Source organism: Somniosus microcephalus, chromosome 1 (assembly GCF_052327205.1).
Source record: "Somniosus microcephalus isolate GS21.2 chromosome 1, FLI_Smic_1.0, whole genome shotgun sequence".
Lineage (NCBI taxonomy): Eukaryota > Metazoa > Chordata > Chondrichthyes > Squaliformes > Somniosidae > Somniosus > Somniosus microcephalus.
The window spans coordinates 109,075,547-109,095,658 of NC_140987.1; the positions used below are offsets into that span (position 1 = coordinate 109,075,547).

At 42.6% G+C, this 20,112-nt stretch overlaps 1 protein-coding gene across 4 annotated transcripts in view; it reads left to right on the top strand.

Moving 5' to 3' along the window:
- The first annotated feature begins 1,214 nt into the window (after window positions 1-1,214).
- LOC147124286 (methylglutaconyl-CoA hydratase, mitochondrial-like) overlaps window positions 1,215-20,112 on the top strand; it is a 610,977-nt gene continuing 592,079 nt past the window's right edge. For 2 of the 4 annotated variants that reach the window (XM_085984589.1, XM_085984596.1), the window contains exons 1-2: window positions 1,452-1,500; window positions 14,590-14,657. Coding sequence is in view for 2 of the 4 variants with exons in the window: in XM_085984606.1 (XP_085840732.1) it covers window positions 1,263-1,500; window positions 14,590-14,657; window positions 16,142-16,229 (394 nt within the window). In the remaining 2 variants the exon portion in view is untranslated. Of the gene's footprint in view, window positions 1,501-14,589; window positions 14,658-16,141; window positions 16,230-20,112 lie in introns of all 4 variants that reach the window. The other 2 variants (XM_085984606.1, XM_085984603.1) reach the window with 2 other exon arrangements.

The window sequence follows — 20,112 nt, forward strand, 5'->3', positions numbered from 1 at the left end:
CCGAGTGTGGCATCAAGGAGCCCTAGTAAAATTGAAGTCGATGGGAATTGGGGAAAACTCTCCACTGGCTGGAGTCATACCTATCACAAAGGAAGGTGGTTGTTGGAGGTCAGTTATCTCAGCCCCAGGACATCGCAGCAGGAGTTCCTCAAGGCAGTGACCTAGGCCCAACCATCTTCAGGTGCTTCATTAATGACCTTCCCTCCATCATAACGTCAGAAGCGGGGATGTTCACTGATGATTGCACAGTGTTCAGTTCCATTCGCAACTCCTCAGATAATGAAGCAGTCCATGTCCGCAAACAGCAAGACCTGGACAACATTTAGGCTTGGGCTGATAAGTGGCAGGCAATGACTATCTCCAACAAGAGAGAGTCTAACCACCATCCCTTGACATTCCCCACCTTCAACATCCTGGGGGGTCACTATTGAACAGAAACTTAACTGGACCAGCCACATTAATACTGTGGCTACAAGAGCAGGCCAGAGGCTAGGTATTCTGTGGCGAGTGTCTCACCTCCTAACTCCCCAAAGCCTTTCCAACATCTACAAGGCACATATTAGAAGTGTGATGGAATACTTTCCACTTGCCTGGATGAGTGCAGCTCCAACAACTCTTGAGAAGCTCGACACCATCCAGGACAAAGCAGCCCGCTTGATTGGCACCCCATCTACCACCTTAAACATTCACTCCCTCCACCACCGGTGACTGTGGCTGCAGTGTGTACCATCTACAAGATGCACTGCAGCAACTCCCCAAGGCTTCTACGACAGCACCTCCCAAACCCACAACCTCTACCACCTGGAAGGACAAGGGCAGCAGGCGCATGGGAACACCATCACCTGCAAATTTCCCTCCAAGTTACACACCATCCTGACATGGCAGTATATCACCGTTCCTTCATAGTCACTGGGTCAAAATCCTGGAACTCCCGCCCCAACAGCACTGTGGGAGTACCTTCACCACAAGGACTGCAGTGGCTCACCGCCACCTTCTCAAGGGCAATTATGGATGGGCAATAAACCAGCAACGTCCACATCCCAGAAACGAATCAAAATAATTGCTATGATGTAAATATCGTGATGCAACATTGTGTCTGTGAATTATAACAGGACCGGTGTCCTGTACTGTTAGTGTAACATTGCCGCGTTGCACCTGCCCTTCTCTCTGCGTGGGACGGGATGCCGGGGATTGTGGGAGGTGTGGCAGGGAGTCAGATGCTGCTGATGACGCACAGAGGTTAGAGTTGACGGGCGGTTACTATGGCGGCGCTGATGGTTGTTTCCAGGCCGCGGGTCCTGTGTCGGGCAGTCGGTGCTCTCTTTACTCGCTGCTCGGCGCTCCGCTACTCGGGAGCCGGGAGAGGGTCCGCTGCATTTAAGAGCCAGGCTGTGAAGGTTGTGCCTGTAGCGAAATGCTACAGTGAAAGCGCCTCGGGGTCGGCAATTGGGCCCGGGGCGGAGCTGCTGGTGTATCACCTGGAGCAGGAGGACTCGGCAGGTAACACACGGGGTTACATTGCCCGGGTGGGGGGTGAGGGAGGAGTAGGAGATCTCAATACCGCTGCACGCCAGGAGTGACATTTATGATCAGATGGGCTTGACATCATTTGCAGAGTGAGATAGATCGGAATCCAAGGTTGTAAGTGTGTACAGGCTTCACACAAACGGTTATGTTTGCGGGGAAGGTTTGTCGCCGTTTCTTCTTCATTGGTTCAGTCTGTAATGTTTCTCCTTTCTAATTGGTTATTTTCTACTTTTATTATTTACCAATCTTAATTGAACAAAACTATTTCCCTAAATTTACATTTTCTTCCCACACGCATTCCATCCTCAAAATATGATGTCAAATCTCATTGGAGCAAAAGATACAGCCACCCTGATCGTTCCTTACTCCACTATCTATGCCCTTAAAGTAAGATTTTGGAAATAGGACCATGGAAGTAATTAGATTTAAAGAAAATGTAAAAACCATTAAAAAATTAGGTAAATCACGAATTTTTCAACTTTTTTGTTTACAGCAGGTGTTCAAAAATGCCCATCTTGTATTAGAGTGCCTTTGAAGATAAATCTAGTTTATGTCATCTTCCCGCCTCCCCCCCTCCCCCGCCCGGCGCAATCAGTCAGTTCTTTTATTAGAGGAAATCATAGGGATAGTGATTTTTGTTTTTGCTATCCAGGAAGATTTAAAATAAGCACAACCTCTGGAGATCATCCAGTTGCTATATTGAAAGGATTGTTTATAGTATGTTACATGTTTGACCAAATAAATATTAAATATTGTCACATCAAAGTGGAGTTCTTCTATTTTATAATAACACTTGTATTTTTATAGTGCTTTTAATGTGTTAGAAATGGTTACAGCAGTTGTCTTTTACTTGTTTATACTGAGAAGTTAAAAACTATAACTCATATAAACAGGTAGCAATTACTGGAAGGTGTGTACTATTATTCCAGTTTGGAAGGATATTCGGAATAAATGCCCCAAATGATCTATCAGTAGGTTCTGCTTAAATACACTTTCCCGTACCCACTAACCTGCCAATGCTTACTGTCCCAATGCCCATTGCTTAGCTTCCAACTATTCACTTTCCCAGTTGCTCACTCTCTCAATCTTCCGCATGCTTCACTCAATTTTCCAGTACTGACTCCCCTCAGTACTCCCATGCTCACTACCTTCCTCCAATCCCAATTACTCCAAACCCAATATTCATTGCTCCTAGCCACCAATCTGAATTCTCACCACCCCATGTCCCTATTCCAAGTGCTCACTATTTCAGTAGTCCCAGTACTCTTTATCCCCATGGCAACTTTTTTTCCCAGACCTTTGTGACTTGATGTATTCCTATGTACCCACTAACCCTGAAACCTTTGCTACTCTTCTTTCCCAGTTACCCTTGCAGCACCTCCCCTCCCCCCAACAAATGCTCAGTTTCCCAGTTGCCTTCATTGCTCCGACGCGTCCTCCTCCTAAATTTTTAGAAACAAGTACCTTTCTCCCAAATAACATATTAGCTCATTTATTGTGAGTAATGCCAAAATAGATTCACTTCTTTATAAAACATGGTGTCCTCTGAGCAATACTACTGGAGATCAACTAATAATGTTATAAAAAACAGTACCTCTAGTGCAATTTTCTGCCCATCACATTTATGTCACACTTTGCATCATTCAAATTTATGCATCACATTTCAAAGAAAAGCAAAAAGCATTTCTCCAGGAATGCAAAATATTGGAGTCTCTTAAATAAAATTCAGTTCCAAAGAATGCAAATTAATAGCAATTAGACTTTGTAGTCTTAAGGGACACAAATCTACACTTTACCTGGTATAATGTTCCTGACAGTATGAAAAAGCAATGGCACAGGAAATCTGCTAGTGTATATATAGTCAAAAAATATGTCTGTCATAGCCCAGATCGCAGAGACCAGACATTACATTTTATTACAGATGCAAAACATTTTATTTTCAAGAAGAGAAAGCCAGTCACCTGGAGCCTGCGACATAAGCACTTTAAAATCTGCATCGTTTTCTGACCAAACATCAAGTAAAGTTTGATTGATATGAGCTTGTGTTTGCCTAACAACAATGAGACTTTATTATGGCTTTAAAGGGACACAGCTCCAACTTAACAGCAGAATGATACATTTTTACATTATATTGTCTAACAGTCCAGTCTTTATTAAACTGTGTATTAATCTGATTTACCATGAGCAAGTTTTTTTTAAAGCAGTGTGTTATTAGTGAGTATACAAGTATTGTTGAGTATAAAAGACTGTTACTTATTGGGCCTACATTTTACCTTAACTTTTAGTTGGCCCCAGGCACAGTTCCTTACCCTATGCAGGTAAATAGAACCTGTAAATAGCTTGCCCTTATCCTAGTCCCAATGCTAGGATCACAATAATCAAATGGGTTTGTGTTAAATGGAGCATAATATTCTTGCTGGCTATCGTTGCCTCTCCTGGTCTGCCCTGTTGGGCACACTTCTATTAAAATGTAATAATTGTAATGAGTTTAGTTTCACTAACAGTAGTACAATTCAATCACATCAGCAATAATATGTCAACATTGAACTGTGGGGAGTGAGATTTATGATGAAACAGAGTGACACAAATTACAAAACTATTAAAAATTATGTTGCACTATATTTTTGAAAGTGAAATATATCAAATATATTTTTTATATTCTGTTTGTTATATTTTTAAACCCAACAGCAGTCACTCCAAATGAGTGAGACTTATCTGAGCTACTGTCAGCAGTAGGGGAAAAACACTGGACTGGAGACTTTGTAGCATTAGACTATTTACCACTTGATGCTGTATAGACTGATTTGTATTTATTATAGTCTCTTTTTCTCCTGCAAATTTTCCCTGAATCTTTCTCCCTTCTCCCCTCTCCCTCCCCTGAACGTGTTGACTCCATCTGGGGTAAGTTTTATGGATACTTGTCACTCACTGGTACCTCGCCCATGTGGCCATTATTCATGTGCGAGGCTTGCCAATGAGGCTCAGCAAGCATTTTGACAGGCACGTCGGAGTTGAGCTCAGTTCTCTGCTCAGCTAATCTCCATGCAGATATAGTTCCTGCAGGGGTCACTGGATCGGGATCAGGAGTGCAATTATTTTCCTTTCAATACCCAGCCAGACTGGCTGGTCAATCATTAACAGTACCCTGGAGTTCTGTGAACCTGCCTGGTTCAGATATTAGATTACGATTACGAAGTCTACCACAGAGAGTTAACTTGGTTCCACGCTTTCACTACCAAGGTTGTCATCCTGTACCCAGCTGAACTCCAAAGAAACGCTTACCTCTCCATCCAAGGAGACCAGTCACTAGTTGATTGTCAGGCAACTAATCAATGCAGATGCTTTCCTCTCTGCAACCCAATGATACGGTATTGAGCCCTGGATATATTAGCATATGTTCTCATACAGTTGTAATCCCAAGTCTGAGAGCTTCCTCACCAGCTATCCAACAAGCACCTGCTTTCTGTTTGGTGAAATGACCTACACAGCACAGCTTGCTTCTTTTCAGCCATCTTGATGTTCTGGTCACCCAAATCCAATACCATGCACCAGGCCTGCTCATGACCACCTGTTTATCCAGATCCCTATGTGAACAGTCTTAGCAACGTGTTATGCACACTGTGAAGGGGATTTCCCTTTCCTGGACAGTCAGTTGACAGAGGGGTGTACTCCGGAGCCCTCTCTCCCTGCAAGCTGTTTCCCTTTTTTGCCACTGATTCACCTCGCAGCTTAGTCCTGGATCTTGCACATGGGTTGGAGGAAGCCATTTCATTGCAGCCCTTGGGATTCTGACCTACCTGTATAAAGGAAACAGTTTAGACACGTCTTGTATGCTACATGCATTGAGGTTTTGTTGTTGTTGAAGAAAGGTGAGAAAGACCAAACTACCTTTTGTGCCTTCTTAGTGCTATCCTGAAAAACTGTGTCAAAACTGAAGTTAGCATTTTCCATGTTGTCCAGGTACCAATATGAATCAACAACTGGGAGTGATACCAGTTGTATTTTTCATCACTACCATCAAGGTACTCTCTTGAACTGCGCAAGGCCATAATACCACACTGGGGGCTCCTGCCGCTGTATCCCACTGGTTAGCCCATTGTTCAAGATGGTGCATAGAGTGCACTTGATTCATAGGTTATTCTGAACCATCACAATATGATCTGAGAAAAGGATTGCTGCACTATTTTGAGCAATAACTGGAACAGACACTCCGAGGGTATTTCATTCAATGTCACCCACTACATAATTGACAAAGATATCAAATAGGATGACTAACAGTGGACAACCTTGCCTCACTCTTTGAGTTTCTCATCTGCCCTTAGATTTTGGAGTTGGAGTACACCTCCCAGAAAAAGATTTGGCCTTTCAGTCCCAATAGCTTCATCAAGATATTATGAGGCACTAGGATGAGAGCCTCACAGAAATGTACAAAAGCAGAGTAAGTGGGATTCCCCTGATCCTTAGTGTTCTGCAAATTTGTCTAAAGCCACAATCCTGTCCTACACATTCCTCATGAAAATGAAATCCTGGCTGTTCCTTTCTGATTGCTGCACTATCCTCCAGAGCATCTGATATGCATGCTGTGACAATATAAAGAACCACCTTTAAGAGCCACTGATATCAGCGATACTCCTTGGTAGTTTTCAAGTTCACTAGGATTCTTCTCTTTTTTGGATACAGACTATGTTCTGGGGCACTGAGGGTGTGTGCATTTCAAACAGAGTCCTATTTACTAGCTTCACAAGATTCTCCAAGACCATTGTCATTCCTCCATCCGAGAGCAGTTGTAAGGAATTTGGCACAAATACTGACCACACCAGCCACCCTATTGTTAGCTGAGCAGCACAGTCCAAAGTCCACTTCCTCCCACTAAAGTAGCTTATGGCTACGACTGGATAGATAAGAGTGGAAGCCATCAAGTACAGTTCCATCCAGCTGGACGACGGAGGAGAGGGACTGGAGGAGGATGGTGTGATCAACCGTGTCAAAGGCTGCAGACTAGTCGAGAAGGACGAGGAGGGATAGTTTACCACGGTCACATTCACACTGGATGTCATTTGTGACTTTGATAAGAGCCGTTTCGGTACTGTGGCATGGCGGGAACCTGATTGGAGGGATTCACACATGGAGTTCGGAGAAAGATGGGCATGGATTTGGGAAGCGACAACATGTTCAAAGGCTTTGGAGAGGAAAGGGAGGTTGGTGATGAGGCGGTAGTTTGCAAGGACAAAGGTTGGTTATTTGAGAGGGGTGATGATGGCAGATTTGAAGGAGAGGGACAGTACTTCAGGAGAGAGAACCGTTAACAATATCAACTAACATGGGGGCCAGGAAGGGAAGTTGAGTGTTACAGTACAACTACAACACTGGCATCTACCCGACAATGGAAAACTGCTCAGGTATGTCCTGTCCACAAAAAGCAGGACAAATCTAATTTGGCCAATTACTGTCCCATCAGTCTACTCTAAATCATCAGCAAAATGCTGCAAGGTGTCATCGACACTGCTATCAAGCGGCACTTACCAATAACCTGATCACCGATGCTCATTTTGGGCTCCACCAGGACCACTTCGCTCCAGACCTTATTTCATGCTTGGTCCAAATATGGACAAAAGAGGTGAGGTGAGAGTGACTGCCCTTAACATCAAGGCAGAATTTGACCGAGTGTGGCAACAAGGAGCCCTAGTAAAACTGAAGTTGATGGGAATCAGGGGAAAAACTCTCCATTGGGTGGAGTCAGACCGAGCACAAAGGAAGATGGTTGTGGTTGTTGGAGGCCAATCATCTCAGGACATCGCTGCAGGAGTTCCTCAGGGCAGTGTCCTAGGCCCAACCATCTTCAGCTGCATCATCAATGACCTTCCCTCCATCATAGGGTCAGAAGTGGGGATGTTCGCTGATGATTGCAGAGTGTTCAGTTCCATTCGCAATTCCTCAGATAATGAGGCAGTCCGTGCCCACATGCAGCAAGACCTGGATGACATTCAGCCTTGGGCTGATAAGTGGCAAGTAACATTCGCGCCACACAAGTGCCAGGTAATGACTATCTCCAACAAGAGAGAGTCTAACCACCGCCCCTTGATGTTCAATGGGATTAGCATTGCCGAATCCCCCACCATCAATGTGCTGAGGATCACCATTGAACAGAAACTTAACTGGACCAGCTACCTAAATACTGCGGCTACAAGAGCAGGTCAGAGGCTAGGTATTCCGTGGTGAGTGTCTCACCTCCTGACTCCCCAAAGATTTTCCAACATCTCAAAGCACAAGTCAGGAGTGTAATGGAATACTTTCCACTTGCCTGGATGAGTACAGCTCCAACAACACTCAAGAAGCTCGACACCATCCAGGACAAAGCAGCCTGTTTGATTGGCACCCCATCTACCAACTTAAACATTCACTCCCTCGACCACCGGCGCACTGTGGCTGTGTTATGTACCATCTACAAGATGCACTGCAGCAACTCGCAAGGCTTCTTCGACAGCACTTCCCAAATCTGCAACCTCTACTACCTAGATGGATAAGGGCAACAGGCGCATGGGAACACCATCACCTCCAAGTTCCCCTCCAAGTCACGCACCATCCCAACTTGGAAATGTATCGCCATTGCTTCATCATCGCTGGGTCAAAATCCTGGAACTCCCTCTCTAACAGCACTGTGGGAGGACCTTCACCTCACAATTGCAGTGGTTCAAGGAGGCAGCTCACCACCACCTTCTTGATGTCAATTAGGGATGGGCAATAAAAGCTGGCCTTGCCTGTGCTGCCCACCTCTCATGAACATGAGTTTAAAAAAAAAAAAAATAGTGGGAATAGGGTTGAGGGAGCAGGAGGTGGGTTTCCTGGAATAGACGAGCTTGAGTGAAACAGACATTGACTGTTACATGCATAACAGTTCCTGGGAAAGGAAAAGAAGGATTTCAGTCTTTTTGCCATCCAAGAGTTGGTATTCTAGGTGGAAAAAGAGAGGTCAGGTCTCTGAGTGGGTATCTTTGTATTTAAGTAGTTGAGTAACCCCTGAAGGAGGTTGAGTGTGTCAGTTAATATGGCATCCAGATGAATGAGCCTTCGCTTATGGATAAAGACCTTAAGTCGAATAAGCTCACGACTTTCTATCTCTTGGTGGTAGACTTTTCCATCGAAAGCTGGAGTTTGTTGCAAGGTCCTCCTCAAGTTGGCTCTTGAAGGCATCCAGAATTATCTCCCTCGCCTTTGGGCACACAGCGACAACTGGGTCAATGAAGTGAAGCTGAGCATTGCTATCCACACCAGCCTTCTAAGAGGTTAACATGTTTAGGCTGAACTTTGAAAATTCTTCCAGTTACTCCTGTAGAAACAGAGGTTCTAGTGCCTTCACTAACGTATCAATCCTATCTTTGGCGACTTTCCCCCTTTTCCTAGCTGGGGCTGTAAACTTTGGGAGTACATTGATTTGACATAACTCCTCTGAGCAAAGTAAGGCTGCTTGCGAGGGTCCGGGCTGTAGTGTATGTACCTTTAAGAGAGAACTACTTTTACAGCTCCTGTATACTGTAGTACCGGCAGTGACCACACCTGTATATAAGCCTTGAGCATGCCTCTGTACTGTCAGTCTTTAGACTACCCTCCTCCAGTAAACACCTGTTGATTGTTAAGTTACAGCCTCCGTGTAGTTATTGGAAAACATCATACTTTAAGAATCACGGATTCAACAGTGGCGATGAGGTCGATTTGAATCTACCTGCAACTCTGCATTTCCCTTCAAGGATTCGCTCCGGGAGGGCGGTGGATGAAAGTCGAGGCCAGACGCACGGGCATCGACCACGAGCAACCGCCCAGTCATCCGGCAGAGAGTGAACATCGCAGGGGAGGCTGTTGAGAGCCGGGCTTGGTTCCCCAGCCACGACGATCCAGCAACAGACTGGCAACAGGTACAGCGCAGACCCTTCCCGGACAGCGGCGGCTGGAGCCGACCGACGGCAGAGAAAAAGCCGAGCAGCATCGACGGGGTAAGAGAGAGGGTGAAGCGCACAGGGCGCAGCCGGGGGTTGAAAACCGAGCGGCGTCGAGGAAAAACAAAACAGAGAGAGAGGGTAAAGCAGCAGCCGGGTTCAGGACCGAGCGGCGGCAACGGGAAAGGCGCACAGGAGAACGCGCAGAGCACAGCCAGGGCTCAAGGGCTGAACAGCGTCCGCGGGGAGAAGGGAGAGCGCGGGAGACGCCATTGTTAGAAGCCGCAGCGGAGAAGGAGGGCAAGCGCGGGAAGAAAGGAAAGCGTGGGAGACGCCATTTTGTGCCAGCGGAGAAGAAGGGAGAGTGCGGGAGACATCATTTTAGACAGTTAAATCACACCCAGGGATGCCGAAGAGTGGCAGTATCACTGCGTTCGACAATGAAGTCGAAGATTGGGCGACATATGTGGAACGCATTGAGGTGTACTGCAGGGCGAATGAAGTGCCAGATGCTAGGAAAGCACTGGTTTTGTTAAATTTCATGGGTGCAAAAACTTATGGCTTACTGCGAAGCCTAATAACCCCAGAGAAGCCCGTGGATAAGAATTTCGAAGACATAGTAGAAATCCTACAGGACCACTTAAACCCCACACCGCTGCTGATAGCAGAAAGATTTAAGTTCCACAAAAGGAACCAGCATAAGGACGAAAGTAATGCTGAGTACTTAACGGAACTGCGCAAGCTATCGAAACACTGCCAGTTTGGAGTGGGACTAGCAGATACGTTAAGGGACAAGTTTGTGTGTGGGCTTCAAAGTGAAGGAAACCAGAAACGGCTTTTATCAGAAAAGGATCTTACGCTGGAGAAGGCTTTCAGCATGGCAGTATCACACGAAGCAGCTGCATGGGGCGCTGCAGAGATACAACGGAGACCGCAAGAATATGGCACCAATGAAATGTCATATGGAGCAGGGAAGTGTTATCGCTGCGGCAGAACAACACACGACCAGAAGGATTGTTGGTTCAAGGACCAAGTGTGCAGACAGTGTGGAAAAGCAGGACGCATAGCAAGAGTCTGCAGGTCTGGGAAGAAAACCAACAGCAAGAAATCTCCACAGGAGAAGTACAAAAAGGTACACCAGGTGATGGACAGTAGTTCAGACGAACAGAAAAGTGATACAGACTCCGGAAGCAAGGAGCTGGGTTGTCTGAAACTACATAAGGTAACCAAAATGGAGGATCACCAGACTATCTGGGTCACACTCAAGATAGACGGAGTCCAAGTGAAAATGGAATTGGACACAGGATCAGCCCTAACTGTCATAAACCAAAGGGACTACAAGCGGCTATTTTCACATATACCCTTGAAAGCTACAGAGATTGTCTTGAAGAGGCCAAAATCGCCTCCGCACCAAGAACAAGAACCTCAGGAAAGGCGCTATCCAGAAAGGATCAGGAAGCCGCCCCAAAGACTGAATCTATAAATGGACTATTTCAGTTTAATGTGCATGTTAAAGTGTTAATTGTTATTTGAACATTATGGGTACTGCTAATCTAAAAGGGGAGGAATTGTAGTGTATGTACCTTTAAGAGAGAACTACTTTTACAGCTCCTGTATACTGTAGTACCGGCAGTGACCACACCTGTATATAAGCCTTGAGCATGCCTCTGTACTGTCAGTCTTTAGACTACCCTCCTGCAGTAAACACCTGTTGATTGTTAAGTTACAGCCTCCGTGTAGTTATTGGAAAACATCATACTTTAAGAATCACGGATTCAACACGGGCCATTTTAGTTAGCAGTAGCATTATCTGACTTCTCTAAAATTGCAGTTATCCTCCCATTTCCCAGTCGCACAGCCATTGACTTGTTTAATTCCGCTGTAGGAGTGTACTTGTTTCCTTGACTCAATTAGTACCTTTACTAGGTGGGTCCTTGTCTTGCACAGGTGTACGTCTGGTGGGTTTTTCATACTTTCATAACCTCCAAATTTGGGTGGAAGGTTCTATCCTTTTCCAAAACCTTTGCTGATAAGTAGGGCAGTAATAGTAGGGGATTTCAACTACCCTAAAATTAACTGGGATAGAATTAGTGTTAAGGTATAGAGGGTGTAGAATTCTTAAAATGCACTCCGCAGAATTTTTTTAGCCAGTACGTAGCAAGCCTAATAAGAGAGGGGGCAGTTCTGGACTGAATGAAGCTGGGAGGATGGCAGGGGTAGTGGGAGAGCATTTTGGTGGTAGTGATCATAATTCAGTGAGATTTAGTGTAGTTATGAAAGAGGACAAAGATAGACCAGGTGTAATCATTTTCAGCAGAGATTATGTACATTTCGGCTAGAAGTAAACAAACCAAAATGTGATATTGATAGGGATTCTAGTATCATGTAGTCTGTTTTCCATTCATTATGATATTGCCGATATCAACATAAATTTGTAAACTAATGGCAGCTTCCTCTAGTCTAAATTCTGATTCCTGCTGTTTAAAACATAGTGCAAAAAAAATCAAAAAGGATAATATCATAACCATTATTTCACCTCATTAAAATTCATATTTGAGACCTTTTCAAAATAACGTTTTTCATAAGGTCTACATTTTTCCACTTAAAATTCCTATCTTGAGAACCGCTGTATAAAATTACATCACCCACCTTTCAAAAATATAACAACTATAATTCCAGTTTAATTTTGTTAACAGTAATATTATTTAACCACCTTATGATCAATTTAATAATTAGTGGACCAGATATAAATGACGAGCACAGTGACTTACTGAGAAGTAAACAACAGAGTGACATTAGGACTGCATAACCCATGAACCTCTGGGTAAATGGTTTGTGTTGTGCTGATGTCATGAGCAGACTATTTCCTGGTAAACCACTGGTCACAATTCCTTAATTTGTTTTATACAAAAATACTAGTGTAGTTGAGATGTTCCAGCTGTGGCTTCTAGGGAAAAGAGACCACATTGTATGTGTAAGATCATCAGTACATCATTAAATTATAATCTGTTTATTAGATGTATATATTACCATGTTAAAATGATCAAAACAAAGTTTTTCACTTAATTGAAACATTTTTAAAGCATGATTAATAATGCAAATTCTTCAGTATGCACAGTCTTTCGGAGTCTGTTGTACTGTTGACAGCTCTTTTTTTCTTGTGATCTGAATAGTTAACTTTGTGAAGTGTAATAGTTCCATGCTATGTTTAATGCTCAGAGTGCAAACTGGCAAGGACTGTGAGTGCAAAGTTCACACTTCCACGACTGCAGGTGCGATAGTAATGATGTATAATCATAGAATCTTACAGCACAGAAGGTGGCCATTTGGCCCATCATGCCTGTACCGTCTCTTTGAAAGAGCTGTCCAATTTAGTCCCACACCCCAGCTTTTTCCCCATTACTGTAAATTAGTCCTCTTCAAGTACACGTCCAATTCCCTTTTGAAAGTTACTTTGGAATCTGATTTCACCACCCTTTCAGGTAGTGTGTTCCAGACCTTAACAACGTTCTTTGTGGAAAAAATGTGTCCTCATTTGCCCTCTAGCTCTTTTGCCAATTATTTTAAATCTATGATCTCTGGTTACCTACCCACTTGCCAGAGGAAACAGCCTACTTGTTCTGTCAAAACCCCTCATAATTTTGAATACTTTATTGGATTCCCCTTAACGTTCTCTGCTCTAATGAGAACAATTTTAGCTTCTCCATATAACTGAAGTCTCTCATCCCTGGTAAACCTCCTCTGTACCCTCTCCAAGGCCTTGACATTGTTCCTAAAGTGTAGTGCCCAGAATTGTACACAATACTGCAGCTGAGGCCTAGCCAGTGATTTGTAAAGGTTTAGCATGACTTCCTTGTTTTGTATTCAATGCTCCTATTTACAAACCTAGTATCCCATACACTTTCTTAACCATCTTATCAACTTGCCCTGCCACCTTCAAGGATTTGTGAATATTTCCAGGTCCTTCTACTTTTGCAGCCCCCTCAAAATAGTAACATTTCGATTATATTGCTTCTCCATGTTCCTGCCAAAGTGCATCACTTCACACTTACCCGCATTAAATTGCATCTGCCATTTCACCAGTCTGTCTATATCCTCCTGAAGTTTGCTACTATCCTCCTCACTATTTACTACGTTGCCCAGTTTTGTATCATCCGCAATCTTCGAAATTATACTCCCTATACCTAAGTCCAGGTCATTTATATATAACAAAGAAAAGCAATGGTCTTGATACCAAATCCTGGTGGACCCCACTGTATACTTCTCTCCAGTCAGAAAAACATCCGTTGATCACTACTTTCTGCCTCCTATCATTTAGACAATTACGTACCCAAATTACCACAGTCCTTTTACTGTACTACCATATGCTTCTATTTTCCGAATAAGTCTGTTATGTGGTACTTTATCAAATGCCTTTTGAAAGTCTATATGTACAGCATCTACTGCTCTACTTTCATCAACCCTCTCTGTTACTTCATCAAAGAACTCAATCAGGTGAGTCAGACACGATTTGCCTTTAACAAATCCGTGTTGGCTGGCTGTTATTATCACGTGCTTCTCCAAGTGGGAATTAATTTTGTTCTTCCCTTCACAATGGTCTCAAATAGTTTTCTCACCACTGACATTGGACTGAATGGCCTGTAGTTACCAGGTTTATCCCTCCTTTTTTGAACAGGGGTGTAACATTTACAATTCTCCAGTTCTTTGGCACCACTCCCATATCCAAGAAGGATTGTGGTCAGAGCTTCTGCTATCTCCACCCAAGCTTCCCTCAGCAACTTAGGATGCAGCTCATATGAACTGGGTGACATGTTAACTTTGAGAGATGCAAACCTTCTTTCCATCTATTTTTATCCTATCCAATCCAATATCTCTACTACCCCCCCCCCCCACATCCCTTCCTCTATTGCGACATTAACTTCATCCTCTTCTTTTGTGAAGACAGATGCAAAGTACTCATTCTGTACCTCAGTCATGCCCTCTGCCTTTACAAGAAGATTTCCTTTTTTGTCCCTAATTGGCTCCACCATTCCTTAGGATTTATTCTAATTTTATTATTTTTGTTTAGAAATTCTACAAATTTAATTAGAAATCTGTTGACTGATTATTTCCACTCTGTTTATTTTAACAGGAATTGTTGTATTTGGAATAAATAGACCACAGTCCAAAAATGCAATCAGCAAAAATCTTGTGGAAATGGTAAGCACAACCATATCTATAAATCTATAGTTTATAGTAGAGGCACGATTGTACAAGCGCAGGCACAATATACAAATAGAGGCACGATTATATATTTATAAAAATTCATTAGAAAATGGTATAATGCCAGAGGATTAGAGAACAACTAATGTTATTCCTATATTTAAAAAGGGAGATAGAACAAGTCCAGTGAACAATAGACCAGTTAGCTTAATGTTAGTGGTAGGAAAGATATTTAAATTTTTACTCAAAGCTGTAATAGAAAAAATGAAAATATAATGAAGAATAGTCCATACGGATTTCAAACGGGAAGTCATGCGTAACCAACTTTATTGGATTCTGGAATCGGAAGTACAATTTCAAAATTTGTGGATGATTCCAAATTGGAGGGTATAGTTAATACTGAGGAAGACTGCGACAAAATACAAGAAGGCGTTAATAAACTTGCTAAATGGGCACTACACTTTAGGAACAATGTATAGATGAGTGTTAGGTGGTGCATTTTGGTAGGAGGAATAAGGAGGCTAGATACTCCTTGGAAAATAAGAGTCTACATGGGGTAGAGGAGCAAAGGGATATGGGGGTACACATTCAAAATCATTAAAAGTAGCAACGCAAGTTGCAAGGCCATTAAAAATGCAAACAAAACACTGGGGCTCATTTCTAGAGGAATAGAATTGAAAAACAGAAGTTCTGTTAAACTTGTATAGAACCTTGCTTAAACCACACTTGAGTGCTGTGTACAGTTCTGGTCCCCATATTACAAAAAGAATATAGAGGCACTGGAGAAGGTGCAAAAAAGATTTACAAGGATGATACCAGAACTAAGAGGTTATACCTTTCATGAAAGACTGAACAGGCTGGGACTCTATTCTATGGAAAAGGGAAGGCTGAGGGTGATGTAATAGAAGTCTTTAAAATTATGAAGGGATTTGATAGGGTAGACTTAGAAAAGATGTTTCCACTTGTTGGGGTGTCCAAAACTAGAGGCCATAAATACAAGACAATCGCTAATAAATCTAATAAGGAATTCAAGAGAATCTTCTTTACCCAGAGAGTGGTTAGAATGTGGAACTTGCTACCACATGGAGTAGTTGAGGCGAGCATAGATGCCTTTAAGGGGAAGCTAGATAACTTCATGAGGAAGAAGGGAATAGAGGTTATGCAGATAGGGTGGGAGAATGCTCCCGTGGAGCCTAAACACCGGCACAGACAAGTTGGGTTGAGTGGCATATTTCTATGCTATAAATTCTATATTCAGAGGTCGATAAATTTTTGGGAATGAAGGGAATTAAGGGATATGGGGCTAGTGCGGGAAGGTGGAGTTGAGGTAGAAGATCAGCCATGATCTTGTTGAATGGTGGCGCAGGCTTGAAGGGCCAAATGGCCTACCCCAGCTCCTATTTCTTATGTTCTCATGTTATTCTTTTGACATTGTCACTAGGAAATTTTTGACTTGTATTTTAATATTTTCTTTTGTTTAGATGACAGAAGCTATAGAAGAAATAAAATGTGATAAAAATGTTCGAACAGTTATACTGCGCAGTGAGGTACCAGGAATATTTTGTGCAGGTTTGTGATCAGCATTAACTTTCAAATAAGTTTGAACAAAATACCTCCAGGGTAGAACTAATCTTTGTTCTGACCAATAAGTAATTCAAATTTGGTCTTTTTTGAAAGAAAAAAAAATTATTGTCTAGCTGAAATAGCCATGTACAGGAAACTTTGGTTTATCCGGAGGTTATATGTCCGGAATACTCGATCTAACGGCAAAAATCAGGAGCCGTTTTCTATATGTTTTTTTAGTTCTCGTTGCTTTTATTTCCCAGTCAAGCACTGCAAGGCCTGTAGCTATAGCAACAGCTTCAGCTACAGACGCTTGCAGCTGCAGCCGATTGTTTTGAAGCTGTTGCTAAGCAACAGGGTTTGTTGATTCACATGGAGCTTCTCAGTTCTGTATGTTTAAACATTAACTCTGGTATGTCCGGCACTTTTGATGTTACGGCACCAGCTCGGTTCCGTCAGTGCCGGATATCAGAGAGTTTCCTGTAGTTTTATTCAGCAATACTAGAAAGTGCCACCTGCTATGTGTACAATCCATAAGTAAGAGAGCATAAACATAATTTCTACTTTGTAATAATATTTAATTTAATTTTAAAGTATAATTTTAAAATACATATGTTCGTGATAATGCTTTCAGAATCAGTTCTGCTATTGGTGGCTCTTTGTTCTTGTGATGTTAAGGTGTGGAGAGTCACTCCGATTTACTGAAAGGTATGCAGCAAAACTCTGATTATTAGGTGACTTTTTTATCAATGAGGTATTACCAAATCTTAAACAACTGAAAGCAAAGCCTGGTTCTTTTTGATTCTTGGAAATTACATCAGTCACAAGTAGACTGGCTGTTGAGAATGAGAACAAAATCAAAAGCCTAACTTGCTAGTAAAAGTTCAAAAATTCTATACAGTACACAGATAATAACGTGGCAAAGTTTGCTTCTCGGAAGATATTTTAAGCAAGGTATTTGGGGTGATTGTTTTTTTCTGGGACATCAAGTTGAATTTGCTAAGTGTTGAAGACCTAGAAGCAAAATAACATTTTAAAATATCTTTATCGCTCCTATTAGCCAAATTGATAATCCCCCAACACTGTAAAAGCTAATCTCTCTTAACACTAGATATGGATAACATTAATTAGACACAGCTAGTTTGGAAAGAAAATTATTTCCAGTAAAAAGAAAAATGCATTTATTAAATCACATGGAAATTCAGGTGGGAAGCAGTAGATAAGGAATAATATAATTTGGTATGAATGGAAGATGGAACAAGCAGATACATGCCAAATAGAGCAAGTAAGAGAAGAAAGGAAAAGCAACAGAATGAGAAAATAAATGTAATAAGACTAAACCAGTATGGCATAAGCAAGGAAGCACGTAACCTCAGATGAACAAAGATAAGGGACAGAATAATTAACAGCAATGATTTTTTTCTGGGCCGCATGGCCCATTCAAAATAACGTGCACGCACGGTTTTTCTATTGAAAAGTTGGCAAGCCGGCTGCGTGCAGCTTACAGGGAACATTGGTTAACAGAGTTAGTTCTTATTGTGTATCACAACATTTACATGGTAGAGAATGTTCATAGTTCTTTCACTTAGCATTGTGGTGCCTCATTACTGTTAAATATCAGGAAGGCTGAAATAAAAGTTAAATTGTAATGGTATGAGAGTAATTGCCGTTGCTGAATGAAAACATAATTTATCTTGCCTTGTCTGGATAAGGCTTAGAGATGAATTCATATCCAGAGATTTGTGCAAAATGTTGTGAAGAAGATTGATCCTCTTCTTACCCCTCCAAACACATGACTAAGAAATTGAAGAGAATGATATTGAATAGAATATGCATGCGTGGGGGCGCAACCCATTATGCCTCTTGAATTTATTTCTGAAATGATTTAGAGGCCCTGAAATTGCGGTGTCTGTGACGGTGTACTCGGAGTATGCCGTCGTAATCCCTTTGAAATGCCCCACAAGCTCCGGATTTCTGCATGTGCGAAATCCGGAACTTGTGGCCTGTCAACGTACGCATTGACAGGCCATCTGCAGGGGGTCCGAAAAAGCAATTGCTGGCACAGAATTGGGCTATTTGCCCAGCGACTGGCCGGCAATTGCCCACACAAGTCTTATGGTTGATGCAAACAGGTGTGGGGCCTGCTTTTATCAGCATAAGGGGATATCTAAGCCTTAAATTAAACACTTACATATCCAAAATTACACACACTTATTAAATGAGTTTATGCAAATATTGGCCCGGATTACAGTTTTAATGATGTGTGAAATTATCAAAAAATTAAATTTTTATTGAGTTTGGTGGAATGAAGGTAATTATGATTCAAATTAAAATTCTGTTAATTGTATAATTTTTACATTTCGTGATTCCATTGCATATCATTAGGGAATTCCCTCGTAAATGATTGCAATGGAATTCTCCTTTGTCATTGGAGGATGGGGCCCACGTGATCACGGGTACACTTCCGAACCGCCTGCGTCCCTGGACCATTACGCTACCCTTCGCCTTGAGGCCTGACACCGCAACTCTTTGCAGCCTGGGCGCCAGCAGATAATTTTGTAAATGTTTCGCGGGTCGGAGGCGTACTCTGGAGGTACACCTCCGACCGCAATTTCTAGGCCACAGTTTATACCGGTTATTAGGAAAAAGTGTTCCTATGTAGTGCAACTCGAACTGAGAGCTTGCCAAGATACTTTTATATGAATTGGGATTTCTGTGCATTGTAGATAAAAAAAAAAAATTAAAAAATAGCCTGCAAAGCTATGTACCTCAAGCCATTTAGTCATTTATTTAGTAATTTAATTTGATTAATAAAAATTGCAAAACACTCTAGGGGGTTTTGCTCTGCCCAATTACAGGGGTCTTTAGTGCCTGTTAATGTATTGGGCCTCTGTCTCCTTTATACCCTTGCAGCTTATGTTAGCCTGCAGGTCGGGTGTCACTAAACACCCTCTAAGGAGATAGAGAACAACAGCTTATAGAGGAGGACTAGAATACGGTGACGACCCGCACAATTTATACCTAATCTGTGGGGTACTCCTGAGCCCAAGGGCTCCTATAGTCCTCTCTCTTTTTCCCTAGCCTGCTGTTCCCTTGTTTGGCGGGTTCGAAGCGCCCTAATGCCCCTATCTGGTTCTAACTCCAGAGTTTGGATGGAGAACGATGCACTTTAAATAGACACTCGGAGACAAGTAGTCCTTGGAAAAAACAGGTGACAACCAATTTTATTTGGTTCTACCACAAACGTAATAAACACACACACTCTATAACTGTAAATAAAATATGGGAGAGAATGGACATAACGAAAATGTTTTACACTGTTTTAACTTTACCAAGTCCAATCCCACCAACCCACTTTCCTACCTAGACTAGACTGACAGTTGCAGGCCCTTGAATTATACTCACAGCCTATTTTGAGTGCGGTTGTTGGGTTGTTGCTGTTGTTGGTTGGTTTGTGCTTGATGGAAAAGGCTCCCGAAATAGCGGGAGTGAATGCCGTCTTCCACAGCCACTTCGGTCGTTGGTGTCTTCTTGTTGATGTCCCCGGGACGGGAGTTGGTATACGGTGCGGTTTCTTGCGGTGATGTTGCGCCGTCTGGTAGCGGAGTAAACTTTCAGTATGCCGATTGAGTCTGGGGCCTGATGGTGGATCATCTCATCAGCGTGGTTGGAGTTCTTTAGATGGTAGTTCGCCCCAGCTCATCTCTCCCTCAGCTTCTTAACTCGCTCTCCTGCTCTTTCTTCTGGTCTCAATCTCTTGGTTCTGTATTTTATACCCAATTCCATTTCGGCCTCTTCGCGCCCAATTAAATTGGTGTTTACAAGTGTGAGGGCAGGGGTATTGTTTTGAGTGCACAGCGGCTCCTCCAAGTCTGCTGTCCCATTGTGT